A 23213-nucleotide genomic window follows, 5' to 3' on the forward strand; every position below is an offset into this window, starting at 1 on the left:
ACACTCTTGTCTGGATCAACCCTAATCTGTCCTAGTTCTGCCCAACTTTCCAGCTGATCTGTATCCTGCTATAGCCTCAGAAAACCTGCTTAACAATCAATGACTCCATCAATTGTTGTGCCATCTGCAAGGTTACAATTCAAATTCTAAACTGTCTGTAACTTTACTAAGCAGATTGCCAGAATCTGACTTGGAACAGTTAAAGATTGTGAGAAGAGTTACTCCACTCAGTCTGCATTGATTAACTTTAGTTCTGGAGTTGTCGCTAACACAGGCAAAGAATAAAACAGGGATTATTTCCAAGATGATCATGGAGATCTTTATATTCTGTACATACTAATAAATTGGTAAATTGGTTTATTACTGTCGCATGTTTCAGGATACATTGAAAAACTGTTTTGCATACCATGCATACAGATCATTTCACGATATATTTGCAGGAAAATGAATAAACAATAACAATATACAGCTAAAGTGTTACAGTTAAAGAGAAAGTGTAGTGCAGAGTTCCGGTTCAATGTCCATTTAGGAATCGGATGGCAGAGGGGAAGAAGCTGTTCCTGTATTACTGAGTGCGTGCCTTCAGGCTTCTGTATCTCCTTCCCGATGGTAGCAGTCATGTCCTGGGTGGTGGGAGTCGTTAATGATGGATGCCACCTTCCTAAGGCACCACTCCTTGAAGATGTCTTGGATACTCCAGAGGCTGGTACCCATGACAAAGCCGACAAATTGTACAAGTTTCTGCAACTTGTTTTGATCTTGTGCAGTAGCGCCCCCCCCCGCCCCTCAACCCCAGTCTAGTCAGTGATGCAGTCAGTCAGAACACGTTGAAGTTTTCGAGTATTTTAGTTGACAGGCCAAATCTCCTCAAATTCCTAATGAAATATATTGCTGTCTTGCCTTCTTTATTGCTGCATCAATACATTGTGTCCAGGTTAGGTCCTCAGAGATACTGACACCCAGCACTTGAAATTATTCATTCTCTCCACTTCTGATCCCTCTTTCAGGATTGGTTTGTGTTCTCTTGCCTTACCCTTCCTGAAGAATGCTGCTCTTGAATTACAGTTCAGCATTCAACACCATAATTCCCTCTAGACTTGACAGGAAGCTCAGAGACTTCAACCTTGACCCTGCCTTATGCAGCTGGATCCCAGGCTTCCTGTCAGATCACCAGCAGGTGGTAAGGGTGGGCTCCCTCTCCTCCACCCCTCTGACTCTCAACACAGAAGCCCCTCAGGGCTGTGTACTAAGTCCCCTCCTTTACTACCTGTATACCCATAACTGTGTCGCCACCCACAGCTCTAATCTGCTAATTAAATTTGCCAACAACACTACATTGATTGGCCTAATCTCAAATAATGATGAGGTAGCCTATATAGAAGAAGTCATCTCTCTGACACAGTGGTGTCAAGAAAACAACCTCTCCTTCAATATTGCAAAAACAAAAGAGCTGGTTGTGGATTACAGGAGAAATAGAGACAGGCTAACCCCTATTGACATTAACGGATCTGGGGTTGAGAGTTAAACAGCTTTAAGTTCCTCGATATCCACATCACTGAGGACCTCACGTGGTCTGTACCTACCAGCTGTGTGATGAAAAATGCACAACAGCGCCTCTTTCACCTCAGATGGTTGAGGAAGTTTGGTATGGGCCCCCAAATCCTAAGAACGTTCTACAGGGCCACAACTGAGAGCATCCTGACTGGCTGCATCACTGTTTGGTATGGGAACTGTACTTCCCTTAATCACAGGATTCTGCAGAGAGTAGTGTGGACAGCCCAGCACATCTGTAGATGTCATCTTCCCACTATTCCGGACATTTACAAAGACAAGTGTGTAAAAGGGGCCAGAAGGATCATTGGGGACCCGAGACACCTCCAACCGCAATCTATTCCAGCTGCTGCCATCTGGGAAATGGTAACGCAGCACAAAAGCCAGGACCAAGAGGCTCCAGGACAGCTTTTTCCACCAGGCAATCAGACTGATTATCTCACGCTGATTTGAGTGTATTTCTATCTTACATTGACTGTTCTATTTATTATAAATTACTATGATTGCACGTTGCACGTTTAGATGGAGACATAACATAAAGATTTTTACTCCTCATGTATGTGAAGGATGTAAAAATAAAGTCAAATCCACAATCTCCTCTTTGGTCTTGCTGACGTTGAGTGCGACATTGTTGCTGCGACACAACTCGACTAACTGATATGTATCGCTCCTGTACACCCTTTCGTCACCGTCTGAAATTCTGCCAACAATCGTAAAATTCTACCATCAGCAAATTTATAGTTGGTATTTGAGCTGTGCCTGGCCACACTATCATGGGTGTAGAGAGGGTACAGCAGCAGGCTAAGTGCACACTCCTGAGGTGCCCCAATATTGATTGTCAGCGGGGTGGAGATGTTATTTCCAATCTGCACAGATTGTGGTCTTCCAGTGAGGAAGTCGAAGAACGAGTTGCAGAGGCCAAGGTTCTGTAGCTTTTCAATTAGGACTATAGGATAATGATAAAGTCCAAGGCAATGATGAAGTAGATTGTGAGGTCAAGATCCTATTTTTCATACAAGAGGTCTGTTCAATGGTCTTATAACAGTTGTATAGAAGTTGTCCCTGAGCATGGTAATACATATTTTCAGGATTTTATATCTTCTGCCAGATTGGGGGAGGAGTTAAAGAGATAATGTCTGGGGTGCTGGGGTGGGAGGGCTCCATGATCATGATGGCTGTTTTGTTGTAGAGGCAAGAGGTGTAGACAAAGCCCATGGAGAGTAGGCTGATTTACTCTTTAACCATTCAGTAAAAAACACTAAATTTTAATCAATTAATTAATTTCTTCATGTACAAGGGTGCGCTGCACAGTATGGGAGAAAAAAACAAAACAGCAGGCATGGTTATGCTAGGATGAGCACAAAGACAGCTGGACTTGAGACACAGAGACAACAATGTGTTGGTTTATATGTTTAATAATTGAATTTTCATAAGAGTTAAATGTTGTTCATTACTTCAAAACTTGTTCATTGCTTTCGGCACACAAGAGTATTCTTTTCTGAACGTCATGAATTTATTTCCCCTTTATGTTCATCTTAGCATAACGATGCTTATTATTTCCTTGCCCCATGCTGTGCAGTGCATGGGTACTCTATTTAATTGATTAATTATTTAGTGGTTTCTACTGATGTTTGAGGAGTAGTAGAAATTGTAAGATATAAAATCTTCCATGCTTTGCTTGGAAATGATCCTGGTTTCCTTCTTTCCCTGCCTTGGCCACAGCTCCAGAATGAAAGCTAGTAGATGTAGGTTGAGAGTATTGCTTCTCATGATCTTTAACTGACCCAAAATGCTTCAGAACTGATTATTTAACTTAGATCATCATAATAATGTTGGGGATAGTAGCCAAATACAAACATTATGGTCACAGAATTAGATGACCACCTGATGGCTGATGGATAAATTCTGAGCCAGATATCAAGGAGCATTCCCCTACTTAGTTCAAATTAGTGCCATAGAATCATAGAAATCACGATTATTTTGTGGCACAGGGGAGCCCATTTGTCACATTTGTCTCCTTGGTATCTAAAAAATGAACATCAGTTTAATCCCTTTTCCAATCCTTAGTCCATAACCGTATGCTTTAAGGATTTTTAACAGCCAGATTCCACCATCCTATTTGACAGCTCACTTTTTTCTTCAAATTTCTCTGATAATTATTTAACGAATTAACTTACTCTACCTGGGGTTCCACGGACCACTCAGTGAATGGTAGGGGTCCATGGCATAAAAAAGGTTGGGAACCCCTGCTTTCTAAAATTGTTTGGAGATAGAGCACAGTAATGGGTCCTCCCAACCCAAAAATCCCTATTGCCCAATTGCACCCAAGTGACCAGTTAACCTACTAATCCATGCACCTTTGAAATTTGGGAGGAAACTGGAGCATCCAGTAGAAATCCACACACAGGGAAAATGTACAAATTCCTTACAGAGAGTGATGAAATTGCTTCTCTGTATGCAGGCAGAAGAGATTTTGTTTCATTTGATGTTGTACAGACATCATGGTTTGTACTTTCTATATACTATGTGAATTCACAATATAAATGAGTCTCAATCTCATCTACATCTCCTGGTAACTCAATGTGCATATTTTTGCTAATGTGTAGTTAGGAAATCTGATTCTACAATGGTAATACTTTATTTTGACTGGTAGTTTGCATAATTCCCTTATTTACATTCATAATAATTAATTTTCTTTAATGATTTGTATTTACTATTATGAGCAATATCCAAATGATTGACATTGATTCAGTCTTTTCCATCGTTCAAAGCTTTGCAACATTCAAATCTATTTCCATTGAACTAGAAAAGTCTCAAACATTAATCTGAGAATTTCTAACAGGATTTCCATAGAAACATTGATCATACCAAACCTAGTAATGGGAACTGTTGTATTTTATGAATTTAACCCATTTTCATCGGTTTTGGTATGTACAAAATATAAAAAAAACATTCTATTTTAAATTAGCTTATTATCATCGCCAACATTGAATTATTTGTTCTGGAAAAGGACAATTTAATATTCTTTCACAGAGCCATTCAGATATTGAAGTAATATTCTGTCAGAATATAGTTTCTCTTCCCTGTAAAATATGGTTGGAGACAACGGGAGCTTTTATCACAGTAAACCTTTGTGCCACAACTGCTTGTTGATTGTTATCCACTAGTAAGTTCTGAAGATGCTTCAATCCTTAATTAAGAATATAAATTTGTTTGGCAATTTTATAATTATGACATCTAATTCTATAAAGTGACCTAACTGTAAGATCATATTCGGAAATCATGTTAAGCAAGTTTGTACTTTATATTGATTATGGCACTTTAGTATTTCCTCATTACTGTGTCCCACTCACATATTTTGTGCTCTTATCTCTTAGGTTCATTTCCTTTCACCCTTCTCATTATCATAAAATAGCTTTTCACAGTCTTTTACAAAATGTCACATAATACCCCAGATGTAGCTTGATCATTGCATTGTATGGTTTTGAACATAGAAAAACTGTATTCTGTTCTGGCAGTATTCCCTTGATTTTATTAACTTTTTATTTGCCTCAACATATTGTCTAAATAAAATGTGTCAAGTACCAAAAAGAATGTTAATCTACCTGAGGAGTGAAAGCACGATCATTCCATTTCTCTTTTGGTTGAATTAATCTTAGACTAGTCAATAGAGTAATCTTTACAAAAGATAAACATTTCTTTCGACCATAACACTTTAGCTTCCTTTTATTCTGAAAAGCCATTTGTGCTACAGGAATGAATGGCTATCTACTTAGTCTCTCTCCACGTTGTATTTGAAACTCCACTAGTAGACTAACAATAATCACTTCCAGTTTTATTTTATGTTTGCAAGACTCTCATTTATTTAGGATTCGAAAATCCTCAAAGGGCTTTGCTTTGATAATGAATTTCCTTGAAAGGATATGACTTTTATGTGAACAAATAAAGCATAATTTCACAAAACCTATTGAGATGAATAAACACTAACTTATTTTACTTGCATTGACTCAAAAAGAAAGTTTAGATGCCAGAGAAACAAATTTTGTCTCAGGAATTTTAATTTTAACTGAGTAACCAGAGCACCCTGAAGAAGCTGTGTGAAGTTTCCCTGGTAGGATCTTTTTCTTGTTATTCACTTAACAGGAATCTGAACATTACTGACGAGAACAAAACATATTGCCCATCCCTGACTGTCATTGAGTTGAGGTTAATGTTGTATGCACGAGTATATGCATGCATAGATGCATTGAAAAGCTTACTTGCAGCTGCATCACAGGCACATAGCATCATGGACTGTAAGTAACACTCACAAAAATAACTTAAACATATATGATATAACTGACGTGTTAATGCCCAGGTGTAAAACAACTCCTTGAAACATTGCAGTTCTTCTAGTGGAGGCACTCCAGCAAGGGCAGATAGGAAGGACTTTCTAAGATTTAGAACTAGTAATGATGAAAGCAATATATTTCCAAGTCAGGATGGTGAGCCTGCAGTTGATGACATTCCCACGTGGCTACTGCCTATGTTCTTCTTAGTTATGGAGGCTGACTGTTTTGGGGAAAGCTGTGTGAAGCTGATGCGATTACATGCAATACATTTTGTTGATAGAAAACACAGCAACCACTGTATAATGGTTGGAGAAGAAATAATAGTTTTGGGCAGTAATAGTCAAAAGAACTGCTTTGTTATGGATCATGTTGAGATTAATGGGAGTTGCTGGAACCACACGTATTCAGGCAAATGCAGGGTGTTTCATAACTCTTCTGACATGTGCCCAGCAGATGCTGGATTTCTAGGAGATGAGGCATTCATCACACAATATCCGATCCTTTCCTGGCCTCAGTAGACACAGTTTTTATGTAGTTGGTTCGGGTTTCTGACCAATCGTAATCTTTAGGAATTTTGCTAGGGTGGCAGATTAGGTGATGGTATTGCCAGTGAATGTCAAGAATATTGGTGACTGGGCAACCATCCTGAAAAAGACCACTTCATCATCCACTGTCGGATTTCTGCCAGTCAGCTTGTCTTCTACGCATGCCAGAATTTTTCCTCTAATGATTTGGATTCTTATCTTGTTAGCAGCCCTGTGTGCGGCACCTTGTCATGAAAATCCAAGTAAGTAACTTCCACCATCTTTCCTTTGTGGGGTTCCTAACCTGGGATCCATAGAGCCCTTGCTTAATAGTATGGAACCATGGCATAAAAAAGGTTGGGAACCTCTGAATTTGTTACCTGCTCAAAGAACTCCTACCTTTAGGTTTAGAGATTAAAATGTAAGTAAATGAAATAAGTTAGTATTTGAAATGTGTAATAACAAGACACTAACGGATGTAGAAGATTCTGATAACTTAATTTAAGCTTGTAAAACAGTGCTGAGTATATGAATTCATAAACTCAGATGTAGAGAGTGATATGTGTCCTAAAAAGCATGTTTTAATGCCACTGCGGGGTATTGAACAGCATAGTGAAGACTATTTCAGTTAAAAGCCTGGCACCCCAAAGTTCAGTATAGTCCATGCTTAATGATTTAAGCTAGATAGTGTTTAGGACCAGTGGATTCATGACAAGAAAGGCAGTCAGAGTCTTGTAGCCATCTGGAGATCAGAGTTGTGTGCTTAATTTCTGGGAATTTGGTAGGTAGAATTATGTGGGTGTGTAGGAAGGTGGAGAGATGAACTTGGACCAGGGTAGATGTTGGAGTGAGGGCAGCAGTGACAGCTATGCAAATGTGGTAGTCATGCATAAGGACTTGGGTCAGTCAGGAACTTGGAGCAAATGCAGGACCAGGTTGCTGGAGAATGTAAAAGGATTCAAGGGAGAAAAGTTAATCAATAGCTGCCTTGAATGGGAATGGCCTAAACTATCATTATTAAAATTGGGATGACCTGGGGGTGTCCAATGGTAGGTGTTTCTAGGATAATATGAAAAATTACCTCAGTAATGTTTCCATAAGACCATAAGACATGGGAGTAGAATTAGGCCATTTGGCCCATCTAGTGTGCTTGGCCATTCAAACATGGCTGATCCTTTCTCTCCCCGCCTTAGCCCCACTCCCCAACCTTCTCCCCATGACCATTGATGCCGAGTCCAACCAAGAATATATCAAATTCTGCCTTAAATACACCCAATGACCTGGCCTTCACAGCTGCCTGTGGTACTATACTCCACAAATTCACCACCTTCTGGCTATAGAAATTTCTCCTCATCTCTGTCTTAAATGGACACTCCTCTACCCTAAGGCTGTGCCCTCTTGTCCTAGACTCTCCCACCATGGGAAACGTCCTTTCCACATCTACTCGGTCTAGGCCTTTCAACATTTGAAAGGTTTCAATGAGATCCTCCCTCATCCTTCTAGATTCCAGCGAGTGCAGACCCAGAGCTATCATACTCACTTCATATGATAACCCTTTCATTCCTGGAATCATCCTTCTGAACCTCCTCTGAACCCTCTCCAAAGCCAACACATCTTTTCTAAGATGAGGAGCCCAAAACTGTTCACAATACTCAAGGTGAAGCCTCAGCAGTGCCTTATAAAGCCTCAGCTCTTATATTCTAGACCTCATGAAATGAATGCTATCATTGCATTTGCGTTCTGCACTACCAACACAACCTGCAAGTTAACCTTTACGAGGACAAGGACTCCCGAGTCCCTTTGCAGTTCAGATTTTTGGATTTTCTCCTCATTTAGAAAATACTCTGCACATTTATTTCTTCTACCAAGGTGCATGACCATGTATTTTCCAACATTGTACTTCATTTGCCACTTTCTTGCCCATTTTCCTAAGTCCTTCTGCAGCCTATCTGTTTCTTCAACACTACCCGCCCATCCACCAATCTTTATAACATCTGCAAACTTGGCAACAAAGCCATCTTTTCCATCATCTAAATCATTTATATATAGCATAAAAAGAAGCGGTCTCAACACCAACCTTTGCAGAACACTACTAGTCACTGACAACCAACCAGAAAAGGATCCTTTTATTCCAACTTACTGCCTCCTATCAATCAGCCAATGCTCTAACCATGCCAGTAACTTTCCTGTAATACCATGGGCTCTTAACTTGGTAAGCAGCCTCATGTGCAGCACCTCGTCAAAGGCCTTCTGAAAGTCCAAATATACAACATCCACTGCATCCCCTTTATGAATTCTATGTGTAATCTCCTTAAAGAATTCAAAGAGGTTCATCAGGTAGGATTTTCCCTGAAGAAAACCATGCTGACTTTGGCCTGTCTTCTCCTGTGTCACCAAGTACTCCATAACTTCATCCTCAACAATTGAATCCAACATCTTCCCGATCGTTGAAATCTCCCATGACTATCATAACTTTCCCCTTTTGACACACCTTTTCTATTTCCTGTTGTAATGTATGGTCCACATCCCAGCTACTGTTGGGAGGACTGTATGTAAATGCCATCAGGGTCTTTTTACTTTTGCAGTTTCTTAACTCAACCCACAAGATTCAACATCTTCCAGTTCTATGTCACATCTTTCGACTGATTTGATGCCATTCTTTACCAGCAGAGCCATGCCACCCCCTCTGCCTACCTTCCTATCCCTCCAATACAACGTGTAAGCTTAGACATCCAGCTCCCAACTATAACCATCCTTCAGCCACAATTTAGTGATGGTCACAACATCATACTTGGCAATCTGTAATATTGCAACATGAGCATCCACCTTATTTCATCACTCCGTGCATTGAGATATAACATTTTAAGTACTGTATTTGCCTCCTTTTTTGATTCTACTTCCCGAATGCACTGATACTCACCCTGCTGGCTGCAATTATGTTCTATCATCTGCCTGCCCTTCCTGACGATCTGACTACGAGCTACCTTTGCTTTTTTTTTACCATGAGTCCTATCCTAAGTCCCTATATTCCAGTTCCTACCCACCGGCAAATTATTTTAAACCCTCCTGTCCGTGAGAATATTGGTCTCCTTTGGGTTCAAGTGTAGCCAGTCACTTTTGTATACCTTCCCCAGAAGAAATCCCAATGATCCAAGAACCTCAGCCATGCTTTGATCTGCCATATCATCCTGTTTCTACCCTCACTGGTATATGGCACAAGCAGCAATCCAGAAATTACTACCCAGAAGGTCCTGCTTCTTAACTTTCTACCTAGTTCTCTAAATTCTCTTTTCAGGACCTCTTTGTTTTTCCTTTTGATGTCAATTGTACCTATATTTACCAAGACAGCTGGCTGCTCTCCCTCCTTCTCCAAAATGTTGTGGATGCAATCTGAGACATCCCTGACCCTGGCTTCTGGGAGCAACATACCATTTGGCTGTCCATTTCACGTCTACATAATCTCCTGTCTGTACCCCTGACTATTGAGTCCCCTAACACTACTGCTCTCTTTTTCTCTCTCTTTCCCTTCTGCACCACGGACCCATGCTCAGTGGCAGTAACCTGGTCTCCATGGCATTCTCCTGGGAGGTTATCTCCCACAAAAGTTTCATCTGTTGCATGAGATGTGACATCATTTGAAATGCATATAATGTGGAAATTACATCAATGAACAAAGGAGAATTTTGGTCAGAACTATTTGGTTAAATTTGGATTCAATTGGAAAAAGGTCAAAACCACATTCCAATCCATGGTACTGAAAACCCAATATTTTGCTTTGAATCTGCAGCCTACGACCAACAATGACCATCTTTGAAATTATGAGAAGTATCTTCATGAAAATTCATTATCTTTGTATTCTTGTTATGCAACAATGAGATTGCAAGAATTCGTGGAGTCCCATTGCTGTGACTTCATCGTGTACCATTTTGTCAAATATCAATTGAAAGCAGGGAAAGGAATTCCATCCATTAGTATCCATCTGATGCATGATTTAAGACAGCAATTCATTTGGTTCTATGCTCGTATCACAACAACTCAATCCACAACAATCTGCCATGACAGATACATTTTGAGCCACCACGAAAAATCTAAGAAAACCAATTTTGTAGCAATCTGCTGACACAAATTCTGATCATTTGTCTTACTCCCTCAGATTAATATTTTAAAGTTCAATGGATTTTACAGTAATCAAAATCATTTTATTGCTATAAATAAAAATGAATCTGCAGAGTGGCACAGCTAGTAGAGCTGCTGCCTCATATCTCAGATGGCTTGAAGTTGCTCCTGTCCTTTGGTGCAGCATGCATGGACTTTTGCCCATTCCTGTCATGAATGTTTGGCTTTCCACTGGCTGTTCAGTTTCCTCTCATTTCCCAAACACAAACAGGTTGGTAGGTTAATTGCCACTGTCAAGAGCCCTTGTGTGAGTGAGTGGTCAAATCAGGCGAGCATATCAGATTAGCAAAAATGGGTGCTTGATTTTGGCATGGACTTGGTGGGCTTCAAGGTCCAATTGCTGTATGACACTATGATTCTTGACGGTAATAAAGTTTTAGCTTTTTCCTTAAATTTATGCGTTTCTATTTTTATTTAATTTCATGCAGTGTCTAAAACATTAGAAATCTTAATATTTTCTGCTTCTGTGTGCTACCTTTCTTACATTTACACACAAAGCCCATGGAGAGATGCCAACAGGCATTGGTTATTGTATGGCATGTACCAGTTAGGTAATATTTTACTTGTAAAATATTATCTGAGGCCAAATGTGTTAAACTGTTTAATATATACTGAATCAATTGGTTGAGGGTTCTTTTCAGGAAAATTCAGAAGAACATGAGACCCAGTACATTTACTACAGGTAAGGCTATACATCAGGAAAGGACTTTGCCAAGTGAATTCTGCTATTCCTATTCTTAGGCAATTGTGCTGGTATTTTGCCAGTAAAATGATCAGCATCAACAAATCACTTGTTCTAAGAGTTCAGAACAGTTTCAGAATCAGAATTGGAATCAGAATTGACACAAAAATGAAAGATGCAATGTGTCATTGACTAAGAACTGAATGGTGTAGTGCCCCATTTCTGTGAACTTCTTAATCTACTTCTGTGTATGTCTGACCATGCTAATCCTAATGCATGATGGGGCACTCAACAGAGAAAAATGGGGGGATGAAGATAAGATTTGCAGCATTCACCTCTACAAAGACAATTATAGACATCCATCCTAGATGACAAAAAACACTTTTGAATTGTGTTTTCTTTGCAACAGAATTCTCTAGTATTCCTCAGGTGAAATTGGAATGTCAGCAAAAGAATTTAATCAATAATGGTGATTAATATTTAATTTCAGTCAGTTTGATGTGAATGAAATTAACACTGTCTACTTAACTATAATATCATTACCCTTTCCTAGTGTCACAAGGCAGGAAATCAATGATAACAAGCTGTTAACATGCATATATAACAAACAAAGGTAGCATTCTGGTTGATTTTATAATACTTCCTTAATAGTTAATTAATGAAACAAGAAATTACACCAATCTACTGTCAGCAAACCTACAGTTCTTGATAGGTGAGCTAATTTTAACTCCAGCTCTTAACAGTGTAATTGGAATACTGATTTAAATTTAACTTCTACAGTTGAACTGTGCAGCCTCCTAAAGTGACCTCAGCCTCACTTCTTCCTGTCTGTAACCCCAGCATCCATTAATCAATAAACCATCTGCGTGCTGCCCGCTTCAGACACTTATCTGCAGCCTGTTCAATAACCAAAAGTCAACACTGAATATTGCCAATTGTAACATCTTGTGCTATTTTTCCTGCCCAGTTTCTACCCTGTTTGTCAACCAGCCTATTGGCCTATTAGACAATATTAATAATGAGCCCCTGCCTTTAAATCTGCCTCCCATGTCAGTTATTGGCCTCCTCTGCTTCTTCCTCACCTCCTTATAAATATCCGGACCAGATTTCAATTGCCTGCAGATGGACGAACAAACACTGGTAGGAGAGAATGAATATCTGACCATCAGATAAAAGAGGTGAAACTGTAACCTTGTACCAGATGAAAATCTTGCTCTCCAGAGAGCTGAACCGTGTAAAGCAAAGATTATTCTTTTGCAGCATTGTATGCAGGTGACACACAATGCTGTAAAAAGTTCTTTCTTTATCAGAGAGGATTTGACAAGTTTTCCTTTGCAGGTTAAAAAAAACTGAGCAGTTTTTTAATCTAAAGAAATAATCTAACTGTTCAAAGTCTATGGTAGTGCAGAAATTATATCCTGCCAACAGTGCTGCTCTTTCAGTACACATTGCTTTGTGAAAGAGCTATTGTCTTTAGTGTTAAATACCCTCTGAATCAGATAGTGATCCTTAAGAATTTCATGAAGTCTAGTTAGCCCAGACTAAACATACATGATATTTGTAATGTATATCTCAACATTTCATTAGATTGACCAACTGGAGTCACGCCTGCAGCAACGTGGATGCACGGATGAATTGGGAAATCATATGAATGAGAACAATCACTGGAAAAAAGAAGATTGTACTTCCTGTTGGTGTAAGGTATGGATTAGATTACAGATAATATTCAGTTATACAATGCAGAATATTTAAAATATTGGTTATTAGATGTGTATTTTTCATCCAGCTAAATTTTACTGCTGGGATTGTAATTGATCTTAGACCTTAAGACCATAAGCTATAGGAGCAGAATTAGGCCATTCAGCCCATTGAGGCTGCTCTGTCATTCCATCATGACTGATCCTGGATCCCACTCAACCCCATACACCTGCCTTCTCGCCATATCCTTTGATGCCCTGACCAATCAGGAAATGATCAGCTTCCGCCTTAAATATACCCATGGATTTGGCCTTCACTGCAGTCTGTGGCAGAGCATTCCACAGATTCAATAATCTCTGGTTAAAAATATTGCTCCTTAACTCTGTTTTGAAAAGTCAACCCTCAATTTTGAGGCTGTGCCCTCTGGATACCCCACCACAGGAAACATCCTTCTAAATTCCAGTGAGTACAGGCCCAAAGCTGTCAAGTGCTCCATCATTCCTGGAATCATCCTTGTGAACCTCTTCTGGACTCTCTCTAATGACAACACATTCTTTCTGAGATATGGGGCCCAAAACTGTCAACAAGTGCAGCATGACTAGTGTCTTATAAAGCCTCAGCATTGTCTACTGGCTTTTATATTCTGTTCCTCATGAAATGAATGTCAACATTGCATTTGCCTTCTTTACCACAGACTCAACCTGTAAATTAACCTTCTGGGAATTTTGTGTGATGAGTCCTAAGTTCCTCTGCAACTCTAATGTTTGAACCTTCTCCCCATTTAGATAATAGTCTGCACTATTGTTCCTTTTACCAAAAATGCATTATCATACATTTCCCAACACTGTATTCCATCTGTCACTTTTTTGCCCATTCTTCCAATTTGTTTACGTCGCATTGCTTCCTCAGCACTACCTACCCCTCCACCTATCTTCGTATCATCTGCAAACTGTGCCACAAAGCCATCAATTCCATTATCCAAATCATTCATTAACAAACAATGTGAAAAGTAGCGGTCCCAACAACAACCCCAGAGGAACATCACTTGTTGCTAGCAGCCAACCAGAAAAGGACCCCTGTATTCCCACTCACTGCCTCCTGCCTATCAGCCATTCCTCTATCCGTGCCAGTATATTTCCCGTAAAACCCATAGGATTTTATCTTGTTAAGCAGCCTTATGTGTAGCACCTTCTCAAACGCCTTCTGAAAACCTAGGTAAATGATTTCCACTGCCTCTTCTTTGTCCACCCTACTTGTTACTTCTTTGAAGAACTCTAACAGATGTGTCATGCAAGATTTACCTTCACAGAAACCATGCTGACTTTGATTTATTTTATGATTAGTCTCCAAGTACCCTGAAACCTCATCCTTAATAATAGACTCCAACACTTTTCGAACTGGGTTAGGCTAACTGGCCTATAATTTCCTTTCTTTAGCCTTCCTCCTTTCTTAAGAAGTGGAGCGACATTTGCAATCTTCCAGTTCTCCAGGCCCATGCCAGAATCAAGTGATTCTTGAAAGATCATGGCCAATGTATCCATTATCTCTTCAGCAACCTTTTTCAAGACTCTGGGATATAGTCCATCTGGCCCAGGTGACTTACCACCTTAAGATCTTTGAGCTTCCTTAGCACTTTTTTCTTTATAATAACAATGGCACTCACTCTTGCTCCCTGACACTCAAGACCTCTGGCACTTTGCAAATGTCTTCCACAGTGAAGAGTGATGCAAAGTACTCATTAAGTTCGTCTGCCATTTCTTTGTCCCCCATTACTACCTCACCATCATCATTTTCTAGTGGTCCAATATCAACTCTCACTTCTCTTTAACTCTTTTTATAACTGAAAAAACCTTTAGTATCCTGCTTTATATCATTGGTTTATTTGCTCTCATATTTCATCTTTTCCCTTCTTATAGCTTTTTTAGTTGTCTTTTGTTAGATTTTATCCAATAATCCAACTTCCACTTACTTTTGCTACATTATATGCCCTTCCTTTGGTTTTTATACAGTCCTTAACTTCCCTTGTCAGCCATGGTTGCCTTTCCCTACCATATGAGAACTTCTCCTGTGGGACATATATATCCTGTGCCTTGTAAACTATTCTCAGAAACTTCAGCTGCCTCTGCTCTGCCATCATCCCCACCAATGTCCTTCTCCAATTCACCTAGGCAAGCTCCTCTCACATGCCTCTGTAATTCCCTTTATTTCATTGTGATACTGATACATATGACTTATGCTTCTTCTCCCTCTCAAAATGAAGTATGAATTCAATCATGTTACGATCACTGTCTCATTCAACAAATTCTCTCTCTTGCCATCCAACACAAAACTGATTTTCCCAATCACCTTGCATCTTCAGGTCTCCTGTTACAATTGTGTCATTACCCTTCCTACATGCCTTTTCCAGCTCCCTTTGCAATCTCAACCCCACATTTTGGCTACTATTTGGAGGTATATATATGATTCCCATAATGAGTTTTATACCCTTGCAATTTCTTAACTCCACCCCAAAGATTCAATATTCTCTGTCTGCATTGCACCTCTTTCTAAAGATGTAATTCCATCTCTTACCAACAGAACCACACGACTGCTGATGCGTTCCTTTCTGTTCATTTGATACAAAATATATCCCTTGATGTTAAATTCCCAGCTATAGCCTTCTTTCAGACACAACTCAATGATGCTCACAATGTCATTCCGACCAATTTCTAATTGCATCACGTATTCGTCCACCTTATTCCAAATGCTACATGCATTTTATAGAGCACCTTCAGTCCTGTATCTTTTGACTTTTTGAATTTTGCTTTTGTGGTGCAATTTAACTCCTTTGTCTACATTTGTAACCAATCATTGGGCTGTCCTTCCTTACATTTATGTTACATCCATCGTCTTTCAGTGATAAATGCTAGATCTAACCGATCAGTTAATTGATGCTAGACTATATGCTTTATAGAATAATAGAATGAAATTCATCTTTGATTGGTAGTGTCATATCCGTGGCCAGGAGTTGTAGCTACCTTTGTACATTTAGAACATAGAGCATAGAACAGCAAAGTACAGGCCCTTCAGCCCATAATATTGTGCCAATCTTTCAACCTACTCCAAGATCAATCTAACCCTTCCTTCCCACATGTGCCTATCTCGAAACCTGTTAAATATCCCTAAAGTATTAATTCCATCGATCACGATGGAGCTGACTTTGCAGAAGTAGGTATTCTTCCTTCCTGAACCCAAAGTTTGGACTGTCCATTTCCTCTAGCCTTTTGATTTTGCTCCGTATCCCAGTTTTTGCAATATCTAGTATCTCTGGGCATTATTCCTAGTTGCCAGTACAAATAGCTAGTGACGATGATCAAAGACTAATCTCCCCCTAATTTGTCTTTAATATTACACTATATAGAAAAAATTAAAATCACCCATCATACTTATGCTGACGCTATGCTTCACTAACCTCTTTCCACCTATGAAAAAAAGATGTACCTTGTTTTGTGCTCTTTGGACTGATTTTTAGGAATCCACAGAACCCACAGGTATTCCTGGAATTGTCCATTTTGCACATGATGGTCCTGTTTCAGGACATTATTTTAACTTAAAACAGCCAGCAGGAAAATGGCACATTTATTTTCCAGTAAGTTCCACAGATAGCAAAACAGCTAATAAATCCGAATGTGATACATTAACTTAGTGATTGGTGAAATTAAAAATAGGTTTCCTCAGGGCTCCTGTATTTTTTCATTCCCAAGGTTCAAACTGATGCCCAATATCCACCAGTTACAAAAGGGAACTGGGCTCAATGCGCAGAAATTTGCCTGGCACAGAGGATGTCTGACATGATTGGCTGCCTAGCCATGGCACAGAAATAACAGAAGAGCATGTTTTTAACATAAATTTTAACAAAGCATGAAGACCCTTGACCTGGACCTTTCTGTGTGATCACTTAACTGGTCATGTGTGATGTGACAATCCTTATACTCTAGCTTTCATTGTAAGGACTGGATCTCCCCTTCCCATGGCCTCTTGACATTTTTTTTATATAAGAAGTTGTTTCTTGCCTGTTTTTCAGTCAACAGGAACTCCACAGAAGCAGCAGTGAGGTAGAGCTCTTTACAAATGTTCTGATGAAGGATCCCGGATCTGAAACATTAATTCCTTCCAGAACAGTTGCCTGACCAGCTGATTTTTGCTGCTTTTTGTATCTTATAATTAGTTTTCAAGTATATGCAGTATTTATTTATTGATTTCCCTTACTATTACTACCTGCCTTCATATTTTCCAGGCCACTTTTAGTACTTTTCACCGTTTTTTCCAATGGTTACTTAGGCTCTTCACCATAAGTTGCAGGAATGACTTACTCACACAAAAATATTGCTGCAGATCTGTGAGATAAGTTGCAGTAATATTGCTGGAGAATCCACAGGAAACCTTAGATCCCCATAAACCATCATTCTCAGCTGAATGCCTTGAGTGAGTTTGTAGGTTTGACTGATTGATTCTGAGTAATCAGCGACATAAAATCCCCTTCACAACTTTAGTATGGTTCGCAGTTTCTTCTAGATGGCGTGCATGTATACTTTTCAGAGACGGGACCTTTTTAAAGCAAAAATTGAGAAGAATTATATAACTAATTTACATTTTAGGTTCAATATACATTTCAGGCAGATAATCATGAATAAATTCCCATTGTGAAAAATAAGAATTGACAGCTATGTTGTATGTATGACTGAAAGGTATTTTTCCTACAAGAGTGTACATGGACAATGACAATTGTTACAGCTGTAAACACACTTTGACACTTATCCGGTTGCTTCTGTTTCCTAGAATGGCCAAGTTACCTGCTATGTGGAGAGATGCGCTCCTCTGAAGTGCACCAAAACAATCAAAAAGAAAGGGAGATGCTGTCCTGTCTGTGCAAAAAGCAGAAAATGATCATCTGTACAGTTCTGAGAAAAAAGTCTTCTGGGGAAAAGAAAAAAAAAACAATTTTTAGCATTTTGCATCACCTACTGACATCTGATAACAAAGTCACAGACAAGAAAACAAAAAAAACTTTCTATTCACATTCTGGTTACTGCTGTCTTTCTGTGCTCATTCCTTTTATATTTTAAGCAAAATCTCACATGCAAGGGCATGTCAGTCTATTCAAAGTACAAAGGTGGCCTAAGTCAGGAATTACAAACTAATCTACCTGCAGTCTGAATGTTAAACTGTTCACATTAAAAAGTATAATGATATCTTTGAAGACCATTAGAATTTATCACTGTGTCAAGATACCCTTTCATGTTAAAACCTGTTACATAGGTAACACAGTAGGGTTTGCATTTTGTATTAAGTTATTATTTGAAACAGTGATAAACATTATGGTAAAGTTCACTGAGAAATTATTATATTGTCTTTGCGTACACTGTCCAGAGACTAACCATTTGGTATTTTCCATCTGTGTGGTCAGAGTATTGTTTATGAGGAAGCTTTAAAAGCCATGGTGGCAATGGTGTAAAGATCCATTGCCTTCGTTCTGCCAAATGTACCTCACAAGCTGCACAAAACCAAAAATGTACTGTGCAAAAATATGGTGCTGATCATTTTGTCTCAAAAATGAATTATTGTCAGGTTATATTTTTATTTCTAATTTTATCAAGGTTTTGTATCAATTCAACTATAACTAACAAATATAATGCTGACTTGATGTAACATTTGACATGTCAGTTATAAAGCCTAGTATGAAAGTAATTAAATACTGATCTTTCCATTATCATTTTAAGCAATGTACAGTGAATTTTTAAAAAGTGATTAAAACACATTTCATGAATACTATGAATGTTTTATGTGACATCATATAATTTGATAAATGGTGGTGCACATTATGAAATTTACAGCTATACAGTTCTTTCTTGAAAAATAGTTGATATTATTTTAAAAAAGATTGCGAGTTTGTGGGCAAATTGTTATCAGAATTTGATACTTCAATAATGTCATTACTTGTTAAATGGTTTCACTGCTCATATTTAAACAACAGATTTAACAATTTTGGTCCATTCATCAAAGTAGAAATATAAAGATTATATGTATCTACATATTCATGCCTCTATTTTGAACAATAATTTTATTTATATTATTGCACTTGACAAAAGAAAAACCTAAATCTAGATCTGATAAAATCTTATTAGGTTTTGACACTACCATTTTGATTGCCCTCTTTTGCCAATGCAGTTTATTTTTAAATTAATGTCAGTATTATTCAGGAATATACTGAATACAAAACTTAGGGTTGAATATACAAATTGATTAAGGAATAAATATTAGGCAGGTGAACTCTGCTATTCATAATGGTGCCACCTTTTTTTCTATTATATTCACTTATTTTTGTACTTAAGTCTTTGGAGTAGGATTTGAAACCACAATCTTCCAACTCAGAGATGAAAGTGCTATCTGTAAGTCACAGCTGATATCTCTTAACTTTCGTTTTAGACCTTTTTGCTTATTGAAAAATAGCCCTGGCTTCTCAAGTTTCGACTTAATGAAAGGGGAGACTGGAAAGGAAGAAACAAATATAAGGATAGGTTAATGGAATTGGATAAAATGGATGGGTAAGTGGAAACTTATGTGAACTATAAGCATTGACACTGAGCAGCTGGCTTTTTTTTCTCTCCTGTAAATTCTGTGTAACAACATTCATCAAAATGATTCTTGTTTATGTAATGTACAGGCCTCTGCATACCAGCTACGGCTTTAGTGTACAACAAAATGTACTGTAGACCTTAAACAACTGTTTTCTTTTATTAAGCTACAATGATGCCATGACACCAATGTTATCTCTGAAAAAATATTCTTTGTCTGAGTACATTTCAGTGATTACATTTTGTCTGTAGTGTCAGCAAAATGCACACTATTAAAGAATTTTAATGTGAAGTTGGTGAAGTGCTTTATTGGCAAAGTATGAGGAAAATATTGACTCAGCTGCAGTTTTTAGATAAACAAATGCAACACATTATTGTTCAAATTAAGAGAAGGTAAACATCTTTGTTGTTAACTACTCTCTTTGTGTTGGTGATGACTTAAGGAACATGGATCCAAAATAAGTTGGTGGAAGGAATAGAGGGTAACTGAATAAATTGCTTTACTCAGTGATTAACAAGCATCTGGAATTAACTGCACAAAAGATGTAAAACTTCAATACATTTATAAAATACTTGAAGAGATGTAACCCAAATATCTTGAGACCAAGAGCCCGGAAGTGAGTTCTAGCTGTCTAATTGGAAATCACAATACGAAATGGCCTCTTTCTTTAGAAAGATGGGATATAGGAAAAGCAAAGAGCCTTTATACTCTTCATGCCTGCTCCATCAGTCAACATGACCATAACTGATCGTTCACTTCAGTACCTTCCTGTTCCCAGCTACTTACCATATCATTTTCTAGGTTTCTAGGCATCCAAATTTCTACGTGCTCTATCATTCTTATAAACTCTAGTAAATATAAGACATAGGAGCAGAATTAGGCCATTCAGCCTAATGAATCTGCTCTGTCTTTCCATCCTGCCCTCTCAACTCCATTCTCCTGCCTTTTGCCTGTAACCTTTGCTGCCCTTACTAATAAACCTCCACTTTAAATACACTCAGTGACTTGGCTTCCACAACCGTCTGTGGCAACGAAGTTCAAGATTCATCACCCTCTGGCTATAGGAATTCATTTGATCTCTGTTTTAAAGGGACATCTTTCTATTCTGAATCTGTACTCTCTGGTCCTAGACTCCCCCACTATAGGAAACACCTTCCTCACATCCATTCCATATGGGTCTAACTGATCAAGTCTCCTCATACCTCAGTACTACCATCCCATGATTCAATCTAGTAAACCTTCAATTTCAATTCCTCTGGAAGAAAAAATCCATCTTCAGATTAGGAGACCAAAACTACAGACAAAGCTCCAGATGTTTCATCTAGGTCCTGTCAAATTTCACTTTAGTATCTTTGCTGCAAATGGCAAAGTATAATTTGCTTTCCTATTTTCTGCACCTGAATGCATGCTTTCAGCATCTGCTGTGTAAGGACACACAAATTTTGTTGGACCTTCGATTTCCCAATCTATCAGCTATCAGATAAGCTGTCTTTCTACTTCAGAACCAAAATATATAACTTCACAGTTATTCATATTAAACTGAACCAGCTATGTACTGACCCAAATCCACTCACCTAAATCAGACTTCTATATAACCTATAGGTCAGCTCTTTTCCCCCCATACACCTACTTGTGCAGGGAAATATTTATTTTTAACACCTAGTGATTATAAAGTATTTTCCATTTAATTGAGGAGGTGGAAGAGTTGTTTCTATGTTTAACAAAATTAATTTTCCACTTGTGATGTTGACAGCCAAGGAGTGGGCTGCAAGATGTACAACTGAGTTATAGGGCATATAAACAGGCTCTTCAGCTTACCATGTCCAGGTTATCCAGTACTGATCTACTATAATTATATTCAGCAACATTTTGTTGATAGTTTTTATACACGGGCAGTTTAAGTGCTTGTCAAGCTACTTCTTAAATGTTGTGGAAAAAAAAACCTGCCCTTGGGAACTTCAAGGAATTGTCCTCTCCTCCAGATGACCCCTTTTATGCACTGTTGATTAGACTGAAGTAATTTCTCCACTGGGCAGATATGAGAGGGAGGAGATTTCAAGCCAGAATGTTAATGAAGTGAATTTCACAACTCTCATTCATAACAATCCATCTCAAAAAGGATTAACTCTTGTAGCCTTAACTGATGCCTTTCATATTGTGAGATCTCTATGTTGATTACAATGGTCATACTTGATGGTAAATTGTACAAAGGGAAAAAAGTTGTTTCAAAAAGTGACGATACTAACAAGAAACTTATTTTTCACAGGAACGGCATTTGCCAAATCTACCTTGCAGCCTTTATTTTGATTTAAAGAAAGAATAAACTCATAGCATATAAATGCAAGAGTCTTAAAAAGAAACACCAGGCAAGTTTTTATCTCTGACCTGCTTTCAAGGTCAGTTAACGAAATCAGAAAGCATTTTAGCAGAAATTTCTTACATTAATCTTTTATTTAATTGTTTGACAGCTTCTTCTGCCTTTCTCTTTCACTAAGCAACCTTCTGCATTCTCTTTCACATTCACAAATTCTTAATGGTTATATATAATAGAATAGTAAAGGCTAATGACCTACTTAAGTTACAGTAGTAATGGTAATTACAATCACCAATATGAGCCCAGTCTGCATTCTGTGTATTATCCACTCACTTGGTTAGTCACAGGTCTACAATAAACAATTATCATAAGTTTGTATATCTAAAATGAAAATTGCATTTTATTGATAAATTAATTTTCTTAATCCAAACTCTGTTTCTCTACTTGAGTTAGGTTCAGATTCTTAATTATATTTTCCCACTGCTTCAAGGTAATTTTCATCATCTGCATTCCAAGTTCCTCATAGCACACAATATTGTTTCAGTGAAAGTGAGCAGGTACAATTGCAATACCCTGTTGTTTATTAATGAGCTGCAGGCACTTTTCAGCAGTTAATTGGCAAACTTTTATTTTCATTTAAATACAAGGTCTTGATTTTCTTTTCCAAGCTTTTATGTTTCCCTTGCAATAATTATTAGTACCAAGTGTTAAGCACCAAAGCACATTGCCAGTGGGCAATGCCGTACTGTCATGATTTGTCGACATTTTGGTGGAATACGGTATTACAATGTAATTTAATTAATCCATTGAGAAGTATTGTGCAACAGAGGTAGAGATTTCATAAAAATTTAATTGCAAGCTACAGACTGTGTAACTATTCAGGTAACTCTGAGTCACCTAAATTAATTACATTGGCTTTGTTAAGAGTTTTTTTTTATAAACTAACTCAGTAAAAATTTTGGGGGGAGTAGTATTTCAGGAACAAAGCATCAAGTCAGAAGCAAGTGACTGTAATCAGCTTATTTTCTTAAATTACCTACTAATTATAAAGTAACTATTTTCATAAATTAAGCTGATAGAAACATTTGATGATCTTTAACTGATAATGTATTAAACTTACGGACATGTAATCATTAGTAAGCTTTCTAAATAATTTCACATGCTCATAATTTAATATGCTGTAGCTAAACCACAAAACAAATATTGTTCATTAATTGAAGATTTTGACTGAAATAATTGTGTGGAACCCTGTCAGGAACATCACAATCAGAACACAAACCTTGTTTTAGCTAATTAAAACATCTATTTTCCATCCAAAGAAA

The 23213-nt window shown here is 38.1% G+C and overlaps 1 protein-coding gene across 3 annotated transcripts in view; it reads left to right on the plus strand.

The window, feature by feature from the left end:
• Positions 1-19839, plus strand: part of LOC140196191 (peroxidasin homolog) — a 569369-nt gene extending 549530 nt beyond the window's left edge. For all 3 annotated transcript variants that reach the window (XM_072254973.1, XM_072254982.1, XM_072254989.1), the window contains 2 exons: positions 12852-12965; positions 17781-19839. In XM_072254973.1, the coding sequence (XP_072111074.1) occupies positions 12852-12965; positions 17781-17888 (222 nt within the window). In that variant the 3' untranslated portion in view covers positions 17889-19839. The remainder of the gene's footprint in view (positions 1-12851; positions 12966-17780) is intronic.
• The last annotated feature ends 3374 nt before the right edge of the window (positions 19840-23213 follow it).

The sequence above is a fragment of the Mobula birostris genome, chromosome 1 (genome assembly GCF_030028105.1).
Source record: "Mobula birostris isolate sMobBir1 chromosome 1, sMobBir1.hap1, whole genome shotgun sequence".
Lineage (NCBI taxonomy): Eukaryota > Metazoa > Chordata > Chondrichthyes > Myliobatiformes > Myliobatidae > Mobula > Mobula birostris.